This window comes from Wyeomyia smithii, chromosome 3 (assembly GCF_029784165.1).
Source record: "Wyeomyia smithii strain HCP4-BCI-WySm-NY-G18 chromosome 3, ASM2978416v1, whole genome shotgun sequence".
NCBI classification, from domain to species: Eukaryota; Metazoa; Arthropoda; class Insecta; order Diptera; family Culicidae; genus Wyeomyia; species Wyeomyia smithii.
The window spans coordinates 204,582,267-204,602,347 of record NC_073696.1 but is presented as its reverse complement, the minus strand read 5'-3'; the positions used below and the strand labels follow the sequence as shown (position 1 = coordinate 204,602,347).

The window sequence follows — 20,081 nt, the reverse complement described above, 5'->3', positions numbered from 1 at the left end:
TAAGAAACAGGTAGTCAGGGATAAGCGTTATAACATTGTGCCTGCATGATACACAAACAAAAACATGCGCTCGACAGTAACACTGGGCATTAGCGCCGCGGTTGGCGCATAATTTACCTTTTTGCCTATACTATAATTTGATACTATTCAACTGAACGTCTTGCACAATCGAGAGAAATGAAACAGGTAAGACGAATTACGTCACCGAACATTTTGGCCTCTTCCCTGATTGGTTTCACCGGCCACGAACTTCATGTCTAAGTTGATGTAGGGGTATACTCAAATAGCCGCAAATGGCGATGATCTTCCCTGCTCATCAAACCGGCTGATTCAATTACTACTTCCGAATCGTGAAGACAGATTCCGGTGACTGTGCGCTCCTTCGGTGGTCTACTCAGAAGCAATTCAGAAGGTGCCCTAATTGAAGCTTAATATAACCACACGGCGCTATGATGGAAAACGCTTAGACCCTGACCGAATGAGTCTCAATTATTGACGCTGTTTATCTGCAAATTGAAAGGCCATACGGCGGTTCCCTTCCGATGGGTCGACCACACAGATGACTGCCATCAGATTGGAGAGCATTGAAATAATCAATTAAAAAATTATGACTGGTATGAAAACTTCCCTTCAATGTAGAGCATGCAAAGGTCGGAGAGCATCACTATTAAATTGGGCCTAAATAGTGGTTCCATGTACATAAAATGAAATCTTCAGATTATAAAAAAAATAAATTGATAAACCAGCGACGCCCAATCTAATTGTCACTCTTTCAAAGTAAATTAATTACACCTTGACATTTACTGCTAACGTACGGCTTGCGTGTACGCGCGTTCTGTGCACCCCAACGAATTATATTTATCGATTAAAATAATCAACCCTCAACTTCTTTTAACGATCGCACCACAATCTTGCTCGAACCGCTTGATGATCTCGCTTTCAGGATAGATCACAGTTTCGAATGCGGAAGGTTCTTCCGGTCCAAGGTTATCGTCGATGTGGATCGTCGTGATGATCTTTACGCCGTTCGGAATGTCGACTATTTGCGTGTGGCTCCGATAGAACTTTGAGGTGTCGTCGTTACCCATAGGGTCCCGGGAGGCACGGTTTGCCACAATACTGATGGAGACATTTGTTGATGATTTGTTCTTTGAAAGCTTAGCCTATTAGTGATTGATCTTACCGCCGGTGATCAGCAGGTTTCTCGTCGTCGGTTGCACTGCTAGAATCAGATGTAAGCGGTGCACGGGCGCCAGTTTTGCTATTCGTTTGTTCTTCGAATAATCGACGGATAGAAATGACACGCGAATTGGTTTCCTCCGGTGGGGGAATAGTTCCGTTTCTCAATCCGGGCGATTCCGACGAATGTCGTTTCAGTGGCTTGATTGTATCGATGTCATCACTGGGATTTGTTTTTTGCGGACACAGGTAATCTCCGCCGTTCTCCGCCGGATGACCTTTGTGGCATTCGCAAAAGATGTTGGTATAGCCATTTTTCAGTGGTGGGCACCATTCCGCTAATTCGCTAATTCGCTAATTAGCGACGCTAAAATTCAGTTAGCGACTTGGCGATTTCGCTTGTTTTTGAGTTAGTTAGCGAAACTGTTAGCGTCGCTAAAATTTTGGCCTTCGAAACGCTAATCGCTAATTCGCTAAATTTTGTAGAGAAGCGACAATAGAAATATTTAGAAAAACTGTGAATTGCTGATGGCGCACAGTGGGGCAGATTGGTATGTTGGTGAGACAAAACCTCATTACTTATAAATGGTTGTTTCCACAGTGTTTATGTCTTCGGCAATGTTGTACAGCATAAAAATATCTTTATGAAAAATGTATTCGAGAAGCTTCAATTTTCTTCCTACAGATGGCGCTGACATCTATCTTCTGAAAAAATGGTGCTAGCCATTTTGTTTCTTCAGAAAAGCTGTTCATATCATCAATTGATATAAAGTTGTCGAAAACATCAAAATTGTAGGATTGACTGTTAACGAGATAGAACTAATTTTATTGTTCACAAAACAAAACCCCACAACTGCTCAAATTCAAATCATAGATTATTGGTGTCTTCGGCAAAGTTGTTTGAATGATTGTGATCTATCTTCAATGTTTGGTCTAGATCAGTTTATACTTATCTAAATCACTTTGTTTAAAAAAATAAGCCTAATAACTATTTAGATTCATGTTATAGCCCTTTCCGACCGGGCCCATATGAATGCGTAGATAGAAGGTGACTTAAACTAAACCTTCTCTTCCGCTTTTTGAAAGTCTTATTCATTGTTTTATTGCTCACAAAGCTAGTGTTAACATCGCAGCTGCTACGAAAAATAAGAAACTGAAGCAAGCAAGTGTTTTTATATAGGAATTACTTTGATTTAAGTTTTGTTATCCGTCATTTTTTACCTACACAATTGTGTAGGCTCGGTCGGAAAGGAATAGAGGTCACAAGTATCACGCGAAGTTGATCAACTATATACGAGTTACCATTTTGCACATCATGTTTTGATCCAGAGGACTTTTATATCTAGAATGTCAAAACAAGAAGGTTTGACATTTTCAGGCGAATTTTTTGGCAGGATTCCTAGTACATTCATGTACAACATGCCTGGATTACTGTTTGATCTAGATCGCTCAATTTTGAAAGTGAAATTCTTTTTGCTACTCAAGTTCAAGTCTAAGCAATTCTTTGTTCTTAGATCAGTTGTTAGGGTCATTTAATTGTTTGAGTCATGCATAAAAAAGTTTAAGTTACTTATTTCACACACATACACATACACATTCTAAACGTATTGATCATGATTAATGATATATAACAAAATGATTGAATTTGCATAGATTACAGAAACATTAATTCATCGTCTTCCATATCATTTTCAACGTAAAGGAGGAGACCGCTTTTTTTGATTTGCGGGTATCAGTTGAATCGATGTTTGTTCTAAAACTGGACGAAAAAGGGGTCAGATATAACCAACATACCGTTTAATACATCTTGTATGGTTTCAACTCTGCTGGACTTTTGGATGTGCGCTTCACGAATTCGTTCATAGAAAGCTGCCGCGAAACGCATGATTTATACTTAAAAGCATGCTGTACCAAAAATCGAATAACTTTTGAATAGGCAAAAAGTGGCAGCTAAAGTTGGGTTTTTTGAATAGCTGAGGCTGGCATCTTCAAATTTGAGAAGAATATAGAGTGGGTACTCGCTGGTAAATCATTTTTTCAAATGTTTGAAATTAATGAAAAATTGGGTTTTTTTATCTGCGTGAAACGTTGTGCTCAATCGTGGTATAGTAGGATATACTCAGCTATCTAAGTTTTTTTCCTTTAATTTAACTCATATTGAAGAGATATCATGCATTATATCATTATTATTCGGGAGCTCCTGCATTTTGTAGGTTGGTAAAGATGATCGAAATTTTTTTTTTGGTTTTATGAAATGTTAAACCCCAACTTCTCCTACCTCACGATGTACTAAAACATGCGAATTCTTTACAACCTATGCTTGATTCTTGGTCTGTAGGCATTCTAGTTTCTACAAAATATCGATTTTGAGCCTAATTCCGGAAAAAAAATTTTAGGTTTTGTCCGAGCTTTTGTATGAGGCTGCCCCAGTGTGTGGCGTACGTAAATTGCTTCGAAAGATGAGCATACTTTAATGCGAAAGTTACTTTTGTCAGTTTTTTTACCCTAGAATGGAGATCCAGTTATCGTACAAGCCACAGGAGCATTTTGAAGAACAAGCACAAGGTCTAAATTGAATTTTCGGCACAACAAGAACTTTGGTAAATTGCAATGCGCTTGAAATTATGACAACTTTGGTTCTACTTTTTCGATTCAGATAATAATTGAATTTTTATGAAAACATTCCTAAGAGTATCTATTTTCAATGCAAGCTAAATAACTTTTGTTATTCTTGTTTTTTACAAAATCAAATATGAATACCGTTTCGTCAACCTCTTACTGTAAATAGCTTTAAAAAGTAATGGTTTTCGTTTGTTTAACCAAAAAAGATCAGTGTGGTCCAAATCTTACAAAACACGAGCAATAAATATAGCGATATGACTATTTACATATTAAAAAGTTAGCGATTAGCGATTAGCGAAAGTTCCGCTAATGTGGGTTTAGCGTTTAGCGATTAGCGATTATCGAGCTAAATTTTCCGGTTAGCGACTTAGCGATTAGCGTCGCTAAATTTTCGATTAGCGGTGCCCACCACTGCCATTTTTGCAGAGACTGTGTGACTAATAATTTCCTGGTAATACTAAAATTTTCTACAGAATGAGAGGTAAACCAATTTTGCAAAACAACAAATTTGATAAAAATATGTTGGCCTACTTGGGTGTAGATTTGTGGCTGACTGATCTGATCGATAATACTTCAGCGGTTATTTTCTGATTGAGGTTACGTTGAATCCTAATTATGTCTTGTCTCGCGTCGCGTAATGTGATCGTCGGTTTTCACGTTGCACAAAGCATAAAAAATAAAGAAACATTGGTGTTTTCTACATATTTTTTTAACTACTTGATCGATTTTTGATATTTTTGGATTAAATTCAAGATAATTATTTAAAGTTTAAGTAAAAAATACCGAGAAATCGTTTTGATTCAAACATCGAATAGTTTCAAACTTCGAGCCCTTCACAATAAAAATTGAATTACTATACTGCCGTGCATAGCATGTCAGTCCCATTTGCATTTTCAGCAAGCCGAGAAAAACGTCTCATTATATTATTTCTCACCATTATTTCTTACTAGATGGGACAATATGTTTGGATGTTTTCCTGAAATTTTTCTGGACAAAGTTGTTGAGCTCGTCTAGTCTTACGAAACTACGTATAGTTAGCTACCATTTCCGCTTATTAACTCAATTTGGGTGAAAATGCAAATGGGACGGACTTGTTATGCGCGGCAGTATAGCTGGTGTGATAAAAATTATGATTATTACTGTTGAACCACTCCCAGGACAAAAGCAAGCGTTGAAAGAAGTGTCAGTCAGTATTTAGACGGTTCGCCTGTCTTTCTCTTAGTAGGTAGTTAGCACTGAAGTTTTCGAAATTTCAATAAAAGCCGAATTCTGAATTGGGTCCTAAAGCTATACCAGTTTTTATATATTATTTGAAAAAGCCGTGTTTTTGAGCAAAACGTGATTTTAAAAATTGTTTATTGTTTTCCTTCGATTTTTAAATGAAGGATAAAAAAAAACTGCACGAAAGGTCTTAGATGACGTTTCGCCCATGTACGGTATATGAGAGAACTGTCATTTAAGACATTTCGAGCGGTTTTTATTCTTCATTTAAAAATCGAAGGAAAACGATGAACATTTTTTAAAAATCACGGTTTGCTCAGAAAATTGCACTCTTTCAACTGATATATAAAAATCAGAAAACCGTGTAAAATTTTTGGACCCCATTCTTCTAATTTTCTTGTACGAATGCCTAACCTGCAAGAACGACGAGAAGATTTATTTTTCGTTTATTTTTTAGTGTAGTAACATATTATTGGAATTTCATACATACGTAGAGTCAGAAATGCATTGCAGTATGAAATGTGAAAATTTAATTATAAAATAAGAAAAACGGTGTTTTTACAATCTGAATCGGCTATCTCAAAGATAAAAAAACATTATTGTGCATTGTTGCTTAAGATTCACAGGACTACAACATTATAGGACAATTTTTATTTATCAAGGTAACTACTTCGGCTTGTGAAACTGGTTTTGGCGTCCTCCGTTTTATATCGTCACGACTTTCATTTCTTCCTCTTCCATATACAGTAAAGTCTTCTTCTCACGGTTTTTTGTTTTACACGATTTCATTTTACACGTTTTTTACGACGATTTTCTGAATAACGCGGTATTTTGCACGTCGTTTTTCCAAATAACGTGGTTATTTTTGCACAATACATACACAGTAAAGAAAATTTACATTACTTTAAATGCACATAAATGGAGCATTGGAAACCACGTAATATTCCGTGTGGCATTATGTTCACATGCAAAGTAAATGAATATATTGTGAATTTGCATGCATATTTATATTCGAAGATTTAAGTTTATATCAATTAACGTCCAAAGTTACATGTCTTAAAACGATTCTGTATTGTACATTATTTACGGTGTGAAATTATATATGTTTTTCACTTTATGTGCTAGAAATCGTTATGTGCTTTCATTTGTATTAGTTGTAAATTTCATTTATTGGTACTGTGTAGAATCGTGTAAAAATACTTTATTGTGTTTATTGTGGTCCCCGTGGCTCTGTTGTTAGCGATGTCGGTCGGCTAGCTTTCCCACACGGTTGTGATATCGGGTTCGGTTTCCGATCGAGTGGCACGGTGTATCGTTGTACTTATCCTACACATGCAAAAATGTGTCAAAAACAATATCGATAACGAATTCTCTCAACTAATCTAGTTGATCGAGACCGCTATTAGCCCCAAGGCTAAGCGTGCGATATTGTTGTTGTTGTTGTTGTGTTTGCATGAGGTACTGTATGAAAGCCCCCTGTATCCGTCAGCGCTCATTTTTATTGTCAAATGAGAATCGTCATGTGAAAGTATGTCACGGTCACTTCTTTTCATTTCTTTTCTCTTCTTTATTTTCAAGCCCTGCAGGTGTCAAAATCAAAGCAAGAGCTGTCGAGTAGTTTTCATGAGACTCACGAAGTGCTCGAAAATGATACAAATGCTTCTCAATTGAAAACGACGGGTCAAAGTGTCACTATAACCTAATAATTTTCAATTGATTGTCAATTGTCTGCAGGTTTTGGAGCTATCTGTTAGTAAATTAGGGGCCGTTCCAAAACCACGTTGTCATAAAGAGAGGGCCCGGGGGGGGGGGGGGGGGTAGATGGTGTTGGGTTGTAAAAAGACCACGAAAGACCACGCACGAGGGTGGAGGGGTTAACGAAATGACCACGTGTTTTTTTTCCTGACTTAATATTTATTGTTGCCACCAAGTTGCAAAAGGGGGGGGGGGGGTTTGGCCAAACCACCACGAAAGATCACGAGGGGGTACGGGGGGTATAGAAAGTGATCAAAATATGACCACGTGGTGCAGGAACGGCCCCTTAGTGCATTATTTTAATAAAAAAATTTTAATAACCAAGAAATATGAGAGATAAAAACAAACTTTCATTGATGATGTTGTTTATTTTGTTACAGTAATCAACATTGCAGAACATTGAAAAGTTGTAGAAAATAACTACTAAATGTTCTATTGAAAAATTGTTTTTAGTGTCAATCTGTAAAAAACTCTGCAAAAGTCTATTCAAATAGGCAGATAGAAGTATGGTGTCTTTGACGAAGTGGTTTATTATAGAATGTGCTACAACTTTGCTGAACAAAGTGAATTTTTATTCGCAAAAATGAAAAAAAAAGTAAAATTCGGTTTTCACTGTTAAGTGGATTAATTACGAAATTGCAACCTCTATAAGATGGAGAATAAATAATGGATCAACTTTGCTGAAGGCACTACGGCTCTGAAATATTTTTTTTGGGGTCAGAACCACGTTTTTGATTGAATTGCTCACTTATAAAAAATATTCAAATATGATGCCAAATGTTTATGTAATGCATAAAATGTCAAGATCTGGTGCTGGGATATTCATGATAATAGTAAAACAATTCAAAGCAATTTATTATTTACTCAATTCACCACTTTAGAGCCGTGATCGCTTGTGCCGTATAAAGAATTTTCCTCCACTTTACTCGTTCTTGGACAACTCTTTGCCAATTACCTGCGACACTGTTTCTGGTGATGGAGAGGTCCTTGAAAAGAACTTGTTTTACCGCACGGTCGTCCGGCATTCTGATGAAATGTCTGGCCCATTATAGTTTCCTGAACTTCGCCAGGTGCACAATTGAAACGTCTTTAAATAGTACCTGCATCATACATACATCATGGTTCATACGCCTGCGCCACTCCCCGTTTTCGGTTTGAACTCCATCAAATATTGTCCGTCCTCCATGAGCAGTGTCATACTTTCAAGCCCATAGAGTACCTACTTCTGGTCTAGTTAGGTTTTCGCATAGATCGTCAGTTTCGTGCGGTGGTGTATGCTCCTGGATCGAAGCATTCTGCGGAGGACAAAGTAGGCCTGATTTCCAGCTTGAATGTTCGTTGGATCTCTCGATATTTATGTTTTATCGGCGGTTACCAGAGATCTCAAACATACCACTTCGAGTCGTCGTCGTAAAGTTTCTTGTAATAATGTTGAGGCCGCCTGCGAAGCCTATGCGTTAATTACCTTTTTTGGAAATCGTTCCTATCGGTACGATGCTCACTCGTCGGCTTGGACCCTAAAGAGCAATGTCAAATAAGGACAGTCCAGTCAGGACAGTCCATCTCCTTGTCTCAACCCTCTTCGCGCTTCGAAGGAATTTGAGAGTGTCCCCGTTACGCATACGTAACACATCACTCGGTCCAAGGTAGCTTTGATAAGTCATGTCAATTTATTCAGAAAACCGCAGTCGTGCATTATTCGCCACCGACGCTTTGACCCGTCGCATTTAATTGAAAAGCTTTTGTATCATTTTCGAGCACTTCGTGGGTCACATGAAACCCAGTCGAAAGCTCTTGCTTTGATTTTGACAACTGAAGGGCTTGAAATTGATACAAACGCTTTTCAATTGAAAGCGGAGATTATCAGCATCACTCTCACATGACGATTCTCAATTGAAAATTACAATGAGCGCTGACGGAGACAGGAGGCTTCCACACAGTACTTCACGCGTATATAGGAAAGATGGAGAAAATATTGATCGGAACTTGCCTGACGTATTTATTGGATGCCGTTGCCGTTCTAACTACGGCTTGCGGTATTAGAAAATTATCATCAAACGACGCGATGCGATGCTAATTTCAATTGAGACGCTGAAGAAAATGAAAGAGTCTCTCTCTCCGTCAATTGAAATAGTCATCAGTTTCATTTGAAATGATCCGATGAGCAAAAGACGGGAAAGTGAGATAGAAATGATTCGATGACAGTAGCCGAAAGGAATCAAGTGAAAATGAAACTGTTCGAATCGAAATGACAGCGCGAGATATTCAGTTTCATTGTTTTGTCTCGAAAATGTAAAGCCCTGGTTGCTAGTGCCTCTTTACCATATTTGTAGGGCTCTGCTGGTAGTCTATCCTTGCCTTCGGCTCGATCGTTCTTGAGTGATCCAATTACCTGTTCGCTCTCCAGAATGTCGGAAACTCGGACACTGCTATCGTTTATGAGCACTTTAAGGTTAATTTCTCTTGCGCCTCCTTCCGTTGCCTATTGTGGTACTTATCGAAGAACTACTTCCACCTGTCGACCACCTCCTCTGCTGGAGTGCTACCTCGGCCGTCTTAGTGATGAAGAGAAAAGTATCCACCGCAGACTTACGTTTGCGGAAGTCGAATTTGTTGCTTGACAGACCGGTTTGGCTCTCGGTGAATCTCACCAGTCTGTTGAGGATTACCCTCTCAAGCACCTTGTTCGCTGTATATTGGTCTATATGCCGATGGGTCACCTGGTGGTTTCCCGGCCTTCGGCCGTAATACCAGTGTCTTTCGCTTCCACTTATCAGGGAAGAGGCAGGCCTTGAACAACCCGGGGGCTACTTTTGTAGTCGTCTTAATGGTTAGGTTCGGGATTCTGTCTGTTCCCGGTGCCTTGCTTATCTTTAGGGAGTTTGCGCTCTCCATGAGTTCACGGTTCGTTACACTTGCCTCTGCGCGGCTGCCATCACTCGCTATTTGTGGTGACTCCGGTGGCCTTCCCTTTCTAGGCGGACAAGATCAGGCACTGCGGCGTCGTACGCCCGCGATAGTGTAGCAACTAGTTAGTCTGCACTCAAGCGGCCCTTCCCTTTTCTTACTTCCGCAAATACAACGGCATCAAAAGTCGATATATTCCAGCCGCGAGTGGTTGGGGTTTTGGCCCTACCCATCACTTGCCGTCTCGTGTCCGGGGCTGCCGGGACGTCGATGATCGACTCGGCGCCGTTTCTGCTGTAGTTGCTTTCAGCACCGACATTAGCCAGATCTAAGTTGAGTTTCGCCAAAGCTTTCAACAAGATCTGGTCCTCTCTAAGCTGTCACCATCAAGGGTTTGAGCCTCATTAGTTCCACAGTTACACGATCGACCATATGAGCGAACCAACGCGGCGAAGCATAGCAACTGCAGTAGAATACTCCGTCCACCTTGGCAATCACGTAGCCCTCATTCGAGGTCGACACGATCTTCTGAACCAAGAACCCGTCTGTCGTTCATATGGCCGCCATTTCGGACTTACTGCTACCCACTTACCGTTTGCGGTAGGAATTGGTATATATAGTATAGTAGGTATACTTGGTATAGCAGTAGTTGTGCCTCGTAGCAGTGGTTCATGTTCAATTACTTCACCCTCACGCCTGTGGTTTAGAAGCCGGCTTGGTAGCCGGGCACTTGAGGCCTCCTGTGACGTTCCGCATTCCTGCACTTTATGGCCTGCACCACCGCAGCGTAGACATAAACTGGACCTATCGAGCCTTTCACACGACCAGGATTCATGTCCCCTCTCGAAGCATCTAAAGCATACATTAGGCTGCTGGAGGATGCCCAGCGGGCATAGCGACCAACCGACCTTCAGCGTGGTTTTCTTCAAGGCTTTGCTTCTTTTTGTCGATGAAAACTTTATGGGGGTACCCTAAGTCCCATAAGGACCCTTTCGGAGGCGAATTGCCTTTACGGCCACCACCACTCCCACATTTCTTTTCGAGGGCTTGTGCAATGTCGCACCCTTTAGCGGTTTCGTCCATGTTTTCTATCTGGAGAGTCTCTCCTGAAGAGAAGGCCCGAACCTGCGCGTAGTCCTAGAACATATTCTCACCATCTGATTCCCACCAAGCAATGAACGCGCAACGTAGGCCTGCCAGGTTTTTTTACGGGACGGAGACCCCTGCAGCCGTTCGCCACATTGCCGTTTCAAGCCGTTGTCACACGACTTCAGGTGCCAGCCCTATATCATGGTATAGAACGTGTACCGACTCATATCGTCAACACTGCGAACAGTTGCCCTAATTGAAGCCTTACTGGTATCGGTCCCAATGGGCGAGTTAGTACGTTTGGGTGATAGGAGTGCCCCTATTCGCTCCGTCGAAGCTGCTCACGGGTATCGTGGTTTTCACGGGGAGTCGACGGCTCAGTGTACGAGACCTTACCACGCCCTGGGCAAGCTCCTGCTGCCGGTCCGAGACTGTTCGTTTTCTACCTCTATTCGTGCTGATATTATAAACCTAACTACAACATTGACGTTGTTTCTTAAGAGTGGCGTTTTATGCTTGTTTACCCTAACTGTTGAGGTAGGTTGCCTTACTAGGGCCACGCAACTGAGTCTTGTGATGAGGCTGCCATCTGGGCTATAGCGTCCGAGATAAATCGTTTCTTTATTAAACCGCCCGCTCCAGGTCACGCGCTGTCCTGAGCCGCCCCTAACCTGAGCCTCTCCCCTTTCCCGGTCAGCACACGGATCGAGGTTCCCCCACGGGTTGGTAACCATGATCTTCACCCGATTAGTACCACAAACAAATAGGAATAGGAGTTTATGTCTGCGAGTACCCGAAGTACAGATGGTACGCACTGCCCAGCCAATTACCAACCAAAGCACCAACCATCAAAAATGTGACAATTTTTGATAGGACTCAAACTGTGCACAGATGTTCCCAGAGGTGTCATTTGTTATTTTTTCAGTATTTTTTTTTTGATCGTGACTAATTTTTGGTAAGGGCTTGTGTAAAATTGGTATTGATGATTGCTAAAATGTTTAAAATCAGAACGGTTTGTTTGATGGATGTCTTCAATAAACTTGTAGATGGTAGTTTTGTAGTTCCATAGAAAATATATGCATAAAAAGAAAAGCTATGCTATATTTTTTTGACTTTTAACGATTGTTTGTTGTTGTTCAAATAATTGCAAAATGTACTATTGGGATTTTCATCCGTTGACAAAGTCGAATTACATGTGTTGATTATTGCAATATGCAATACTTTGTCACGCACTATCGTCTAAATCTTAAACAAGCCTCTCTTCCGAATCATTTTAGGTTCGAATGGTTCATACTGTAAGAGAGGAATTTTGTTCTGCTGTTATTTCCCATGCTCTACTCTACCTTTTGTACAACTTTTTCACTGATCCATTTATGAATAATCGGATTTGCATGGCTGTCGAAATTGCAAAATCATCGTGTAAAAATAAAAAATCACCAGCACTCTGATTTCGTATTACCGACGATAGTCTTAGCTGAGAACGCCCCTCATCATGTGAGGGGAAAAACACATACTTGACATTGAACCGTGAAATATCGGCTTAATAGCGGCTCAATAGAGCCAGTTCATCCTTGTACTCAACATCACCGCGGTATCTTCTTTAATGGTTTTTATTCAAACGTGAAAAAAGCATGCAAATCAAGATCGACAGTTCCTTTTTTGCGTTTCGTGGCAACCTGGGTACGGCTTACGATCGGCAATGGTTTACGACGTGGGCGTAAACGGGTTACAGTTATCATTCTTAGAATGCATCCAACATTTTAAGAGATTTAAATTATTTTTGAAACAATGAACAGTTTAAAATAACATTTCAAAAATTTGAATTTGTTTTTTTGAGCTTTTTTTGTGTTACTGTTCAAAGAGAAAAGCGCGGCCACATTGCTAGATGGATGCAGACTGACAATTTCTTTCCAATATGTGTTCACCTCGCAATCAACTGATCCGCTCACTATACGGGTAATCGCATTAATAAAGGCATTTTAGTAGAACACTTCACGTTGCTCTTTCGTCGCACAGAAGAATGCCCAGGAACACCTTGCAATTCGCCACGGTTACTGGCATATGAAAAATAAACACAACCCCTTTCAAAGGGAAGGTTTCGCTTCCAAATTGACTAATTATGCGCCTGTAATCGGGTTATTAATTGCGTTCGGTCACACAAGGGAACAGCAAAAAACTCGTCATCAGTCCATCCGAGAGTGAACACAACGACGAAGGACACGGGTAAACGTTCGAGCAGTCAGTTTATCCCACGACGAGCACCGAAAATAACCCTAATAATGATTACTGATGGCGTGACTGATGGAGAAACATTAGAGCAGTAATATAGTCTCTATAGAGGGTAAGAAAGATTGGCAATAATTCGCAAACCCAACCTGACCGACTGACGGCCCGCGATGGCCACTCAAGTTGCCAAAAGAAATGCCGCTGTGTTGCGCAATAATGAGTGACGGTGGTGAATTCCTCTGATGAACTTTGGCACACGCCATTTCTTGATAATGAGCCAACATTATACCGTCAACACCTGTGGTAATCAGCGCCATGCACGTGGGCGGATGCGGGGAACTGCCTTGAACTTTTTAACTGAGTTTGGGTTGGTTATTTGGACTGTTTGAATGTTCCGATTGGCAATTGATTAGTAAAATATGTATTCATTTATGCTTACGCTAACTGAAGAGAAGGACCGACGAACTGCTTGACAATGCTGCCGAGCGAAGTAAAGTTGGGCACTCGAGCGAAATCATTGGGCTTTGAGTGCAGCTTTTAGCAGTGCAGATGCTTGAGGTCCGATGGGCCTAGACGTAAGGCACAGCCTGGCTCGGAAGCAAACCTGAGACTGCTTTTGTTGGAGAAGCACGCTGGGAATTTGTTTGCCATTGAAGCGTAGCTTCAGATTTTCTGGCAGGGTCAACATAATACTCCAGACAAACATGAACTGTGACACGTTCGACAACAATTGGTCCTTCAACGCTCTCCTTAATCAATAATCATTATAAATAATACAAAATGTCAAACTAATTGAGCTTGCGGAAATAACTATGTGTTTTTGTGAACATGTTCTCAAATATTTTTAGATTTAGTCACTTCGTTGGTGTGCTTCGTCAGAAAACAGTTTCATTCTTCGTTATAATAAATAATCATCATGAAACTAGAGTTAGAGTTAGGTTTACTATTAAATGTTCTCTGTAATTTGGAGAATTGAAAAAATAAAAAATATTTCAAAGAAACTAAATGAGAAAGAATTTTTTTCCTTTAAACAGTTGAGTGGGAAAATTGTTACGATGGCCTTTTTTGCTCCCGAGTAATGCCAGGAAAACACTGTGCTGTGTATAAAAATTGACAGAATCAACGTTGTCCTTTTCATTTTGGTACAGAAAAGTCAAGATATTATAGTAAATCATCGTGAACGTGAATTTGAGTCCACACATTTCACTTCCTCTTAGCATTTGCATTGCGGAATAAAGATTGAAAAATAAATTGAAACCATGTGTAAATAACGCCATTAATTATGTAGCAGTAACAATGCTGAAGGTAAATCAAAATAAATCGTGCCAAATCATTTGCCAAAATGAACCCAAGTTACACAATCTGTAAAGTTCAGGTTTTGATGAAGGCAAACCATTTATCGAAATAATTGAGCAAATAAATATTGGCATCTCAAAGGTACGATGAGTGCGAAGCTTTCACAAATTCACGATCAATGTGTTAAGGTCAGCTACCTGTGAGGAATAAAATGATGCAGATCTCTTCTGCGATGACCTCACGCTAATTGAGAAGAATGCATGCAACACGTTAAACAGTTCAATTTAATATTGCCCCATAAAAGTTTCATTTGCTTTGCATTCAATCAGTAGATAATACGATTTTGTGTTGTGAGTGTAGTTCAATGTTTGCACTAACAATGATGTGTTCCGTGGTGCTGAAGCTGAAGATGCTGCCGAAAGTCGTGACCAAGAAGAGGATAGGTATGTTTGTTGGCAGATCGATGCATATTTGCTCTTTCGGTTCGAACTCCGTTGACATTTGACAGAGCAGGATTTTATTTGAATATGAAAACCGATTAAAAGATGCACCTGTACATCTTGAAAATAACATCTAGGTAGAATTTATGATTCTCATGGAAGGTTATGCACCAGGAACAATACTTTAAGTCACACCCTGAATACGATTCTGTTGGAGATTCAAGGTATCTTTCTTTTCTTCTAGATTCCAACGAGAAGCAGATGCACCCATGAATGCCTAACCTAATTCCTTTCTTGTTGACCGTTCGATTGAGCTTCACATTATAGGTACCTTTCAGTCTAGCAAAACACGGTGGGAACCTCGAAGTTAATCGAAAGCCCGATTAACTTTCAACATAATCACTGCCGTGATGCTGCCTTACACCAGCCCAAACTGCTACTGCCGAACAAAGGCTCATTCAATCGACCCCAGATTCGACCTGCTTAACGATTTCTAGTTTAGTAACAGAATCGCTTATTGGGTGACAATAAAACAAAGGACTGCCGATCGGCTTCCAGAGTCAAATGTTGTGAACTCGGCTCGGAGTTGCCAAATTGAACTCGATTATAGGTTACTGCCATAAAGCATGGAGCTAATCACGACTAGCAAGAATTTTTGCCCTCCAGGCCAAACGCGCTATTTTACCGTTGAATGCAAATTGAATATTTCGCATTTTTGAACTGCGCTGAGCGCTACAATGCGTTTGCATCTGAGTCGGGTGATTGATTAATGGCGGTAGATAAGATTGAACTGCTACAAGCATTTGAACTCATAATCCGTCTAGACGGGTGACATTTGCATGGCAAATTGGATGCGCGCAAATATATGAGGTTGTACCGGTTAAGTACAACCGCGTTGAAATTATATAGGTAAACACCGATCCGGTTTCAGGCGCCGCCAGTTGCATATGATTTTTGTTAATGCATATGAAAAAACGTTTCATGGTATAGATGCGTGAGAAAAAAGACATTAGATATATTACAAATGTGGACATTGTAAATTTGGTTAAACACGTTTCAAAGTGCACAACGTTAGCCATGCTGACAGAGTTCAAACCCGAACCCGAAAATTTTATTTCTATGAAACCCGAACCCGACCCGAACCCGAAATTTTGAAACCCAAACCCGAGATTTCATAGGTTTTATAGTCAGGTTTCGGGTTTTCAAACTTAAACCCGACCTGAGTCCGGCATTTTCAATCCCGAACCCGAATATTTTTTTACCAAACCCGAACCCGACCCGTACCCGACATTTTAAAAAATGTTCAAACCCGAACCCGACGGAAATGTGGTTTCCGGTTTTTCCACTAAATAATCGCCGCTAGTCTAGCAACCTGAAATATAGCATTTCTTATATAAAATTAGTCAACAAATCGATTGGTGATGGTTTCATTTTGGGTAGAGCACGGGAACAAGTCTATTTTGCCCCTTCTCACCCTATTTTTGCGTATTTTTGGAAATATAGACCTTTTTCCGTGCTCTGCACAGAATGAAAATATCACCAATCGATTTGTTGACCAATTTTACATATAAGAAAGCTCTATTTCAAGTGGCCAGCCCAGCGGCTTCCAATTAATGGGAATTTCGGTTAATTTTTTCCCAGTGTGCAGCGTCTGTACTCCAGAGATCAGATGTTGAAAAGGAAGCCTTCTACGCACAGCTGGAGGACGTCTACGATAGCTGCTCGCAGCGAGAAATCAAAATCGAAATCGGGGATATTAATGCTCAAATCGGAGGGGAAGACCTGTATAAACCTGTAATCGGACACGAAAGTCTGCACATCGAGACGAAGAGCAACGGTCAAAGATGCGTCAATTTTCAGCTTCCCGTGGATTAGTAGTTCGAAGCACATTCTTCCCCCGCAAGGACATCCACAAGCCAGAAACGACTGGTATGATGGCGAACGCGAGACAGCGGTGACAGAAAAAAGCCGGTCAAGCACAGACGGGCAAGGAACGACATGACCACGATCCTGAAACGTAAAAAGCGCCAGCAGAGCTAGAAGAACTATTCACTGCTTATGAAACGCGAAACTTCGACGAAAAGATTAACCAATCCCGTAAAGGCTATGTGCCGCGAGCCGACTTTTGCAAGAATGTGGAAGGTAATCTTATCACGAACGATAGCGAGGTGATCGACAGGTGGAAGCAACACTTCGATGAACATCTGACCGGCGATGCAGCAATCAGTGCGGAACTGGAACGGGCCTGGAAGAGCCAGAGTAGATGACCGGGTATCAGCTCCCGACCTCTACGAGATTCAGCGGGAGATTGGGAGGCCTCGGGCAAAGGCGGCCTGCCGGGAGAGCTTTACAAACATGGAAAAGAAACCTTTGTTGGAGCACTGCACTGGGTCATTTCCAAGATCTGGGAAGAGGAAGAACTGCCGGAAGAGTGGATGGAGATCTATCTATAAGAAGGGCGACAAGCTAGAGTGTTGTAACTGTCCTGGCATTACGCTCAACAATGCGAAACTTTGCGCCGGTACAGAAAACCTACACCAGACTGAAAGCGGAAACTAAGCGTATTGGACTACTGATCCATGCGTCAAAAATAAAGTATATGAAAAGAAGAGGCTCCAAGGAGAACAATGTTAGCCTTCCACCCCGGATCATCGTAGACAACGATGAGCTTGAGGTGGTAGATGAGCTCGTGTACTTAGCATCGCTTGTGACCGCTGATGACAACACCAGCGAGGAGATCGAAATTCGCATACAAGCGGGAAATTGTGCCTACTTTGCACTTCGTAAGACACATCGAGTAGGCCGCCGTACGAAGCAAGAGCTGTACAAAACACTAGTTAGACCGGTGGTCTAGAAAACACAGCTCTCAGAGGACCTCAGCGCCTTCGAAGTTTTCGAACGGAAAGTGCTGTGAACCATCTAGGGTGAAGTACAGACATGAGCGCAACTAAGGAAAATTTCTAGGGGGGGCTAGTTTTCATGTATGTAATTTTAAAAAAAAACGGAAAAAGGAGTTTAAATATGCGTATTTAATAACGCTTAAATAGTGTCGTAACAGCAGAAAAAATCACTTCGGGATAGAATCTCCAAAGATGTACTGAATATCTTGAACACAGCGTCAACGCCAACCTCTTTCAGCAACACTGATTTGATATTGAGGAGAGCCAGGTTTGGTAAATGGCTGGGCAGTGCTTTTTAACAGCACACCCGTACTAGCTGGAATAAAATAGACCCCAGTGTGGTCCAAGGCATAATGCTCTATTCCTACCTCCACGTGTTACCGACTGTGATACGAACAACCAAGGGAAAACCCGTGAACCGGTGGGAACTGTGTCGTATACTGACAGGAAAGGGGTAGTTGTTCTCCTTAGAGAGTAGCTTGTCTGAACCCCACGGGCTAGGGGCGGCTCAAACAGCGACTGATCCGCACCGAACGGGTGAACTATGAAATGCGGTGTCTCGCCAGCAGCCCCGTCGCAGACTAGGCATCGCAGCCCTAGTAAGGCAGCATACTAAAATAAACATACTACGAAGAATCAAGAATTCAAAACGAACCGGAACAATAGGCAATGACCCAGCCGACGAAATAAGGACGACGATTAGAAGCTCGGTACATGTAACAGTAGATCGCTCAACGCCCCGGATGTCTACTGGATTCCGCTGGATCAGCTAGAATCCCGCCACTTCGACATCGTTGCGCTCCAGGAGCTTTGCCTGAAAGGAGAGAAGGTACGGTGGATTTGTGACCGCAAGGCACAGTACCACCAAAGCGGTGGCACAACCAATGAGCTTGGTAGCGGTTTTATACTACACTATTCCCAATGTGCACTACCCTCACGAAGGAAGACCTGATGCCGAGAAAGAAACGTTCTACGCACAGCTGGAGAAACTTTACGATAGCTGCTCGCGTAGAGACATCAAGATCGTATTTGGGGACATGAACGGAAGGAAAGACTTGTATGAGCCGGTGATCGGCCCGAACAGTCTGTACACCGTGACGAACGACAACGGCCAGCTATGCACCAACTTTGCAGCTTCCCACGTGCTGGCAGTCATAAGTCCCTACTTTCCTCGACCAACGTACAGCAAAACAATTGACCACGTTCTCATCGACGGCCCGTTCTTCACAGACATTACATACGTACGCACCAATCACAGTGCTGATCGGACATGACTACTTTAATACAAAAAACTACAAAACCCTGATATAACCGGTAGTCCTCTACGTGTTTTCGAACGGAAGGTGCTGCGGGCTATTTACGGTGGAGTACAAACGGACGACGGATAACGGCGACAGCGCATCAACCATTAGCTACAAGCGCTGCTTGGAGAGAACCCCATTGCGCACCTGGCGAAAGACAATAGGTTGCGGTGGGCCGGTCACGTCGTAAGGATGCCGAACGACAACCCTGTGAAATAACTTTTCTTCAGCAAACCCTACCGGCACCAGAAAGTAAGGGGTGCAGGAACTGGTGAAACACAGCCCAAAACCGAGTAAAATGGCGACAACTTCTTGATACAGCACGAGTTACTACAGCTCTTGTCTAAGTGGTAAGATGAGTAAGAGAGCTAGGCTTGAGAAACGATCCTGGGTGCAGAACTAGTTCTTAGCCAATGAATGACGACATCTCAATTTGTGTTGATTTTGATGCTCTGATAAGTAGTATGGAATGTATTTATATTGAATACAATCATTCTCTGGAAAATTCTAGGGGGGGCTAAACACTTTCTAGAGGGGGTTGAAGCCCCCCCTAGCCCCCTCGTAGTTGCTCCCATGAGTACAGACTACAGACGGAGAATGTCGTAGAAGCATGAACCATGAGCTGCACGCGCTGCCCTGGTTAAAATGAACAGATTGCGATGAGCCGGACACGTCGCAAGGATGCCGGACGACAATCCGTTTAAAACGATTCTTTTCAGTAACCCTTGCTGCACCAGAAACGAGGAGCACAGCGTGCACGATGACCTTATCAAATTGAAACTGACCTACGAGTGATAAGACGCCTGGGAGCATGGCGTCATACATCCCAGAACCAAGTGGAATAAAGACGACTTCTTGATACAGCACGAGCCACCTCGGCTCTAGCATGCTAGGTAAGGTGAAGGAGCGTTTTGTGCTAAGCCATGACCGTAAGGTTGATGCAGCACTACACAGAACTGTTGATTACATGACTTGTATTATTGCATTTTAGAGTGATCGCATGTACAAGTTCGAAGCAAACTTCTCATTTGACGTAGGACTACGTCTTAATTTTGTGGGGTGGCTGTGGGAGACGTAACGAAAAAGTGTCCTCTTACAGGGTGCGGTGGAAAAAATGCAATAATTTATACAGTGCAACAAAAATT

At 41.7% G+C, this 20,081-nt stretch overlaps 1 protein-coding gene across 1 annotated transcript; it reads right to left on the bottom strand.

Moving 5' to 3' along the window:
* Positions 1–756: 756 nt before the first annotated feature.
* Positions 757–7,802, bottom strand: LOC129729013 (uncharacterized). Its single transcript, XM_055687491.1, has 3 exons — positions 7,733–7,802; positions 1,184–1,517; positions 757–1,119 (listed from the first exon to the last, which is right to left on the bottom strand). The coding sequence occupies exons 1-3, from the start codon at positions 7,800–7,802 to the stop codon at positions 882–884; spliced, it is 642 nt and encodes a 213-aa protein (XP_055543466.1). The 3' UTR covers positions 757–881.
* Between the last annotated feature and the right edge of the window lie 12,279 nt (positions 7,803–20,081).

What these genes read in the sequence shown, in the direction of transcription:
- LOC129729013 (XM_055687491.1), bottom strand. Translation starts at nt 7,802, where the DNA reads ATGCCGGACGACCGTGCGGTAAAACAAGTTCTTTTCAAGGACCTCTCC. An exon ending in CACCAGAAACAGTGTCGCAG is followed by an intron (nt 1,518 to 7,732) that starts GTAATTGGCAAA and finishes TTAGCGAATTAG; the next exon opens with CGGAATGGTGCCCACCACTG. An exon ending in AAACCTGCTGATCACCGGCG is followed by an intron (nt 1,120 to 1,183) that starts GTAAGATCAATC and finishes TGTCTCCATCAG; the next exon opens with TATTGTGGCAAACCGTGCCT.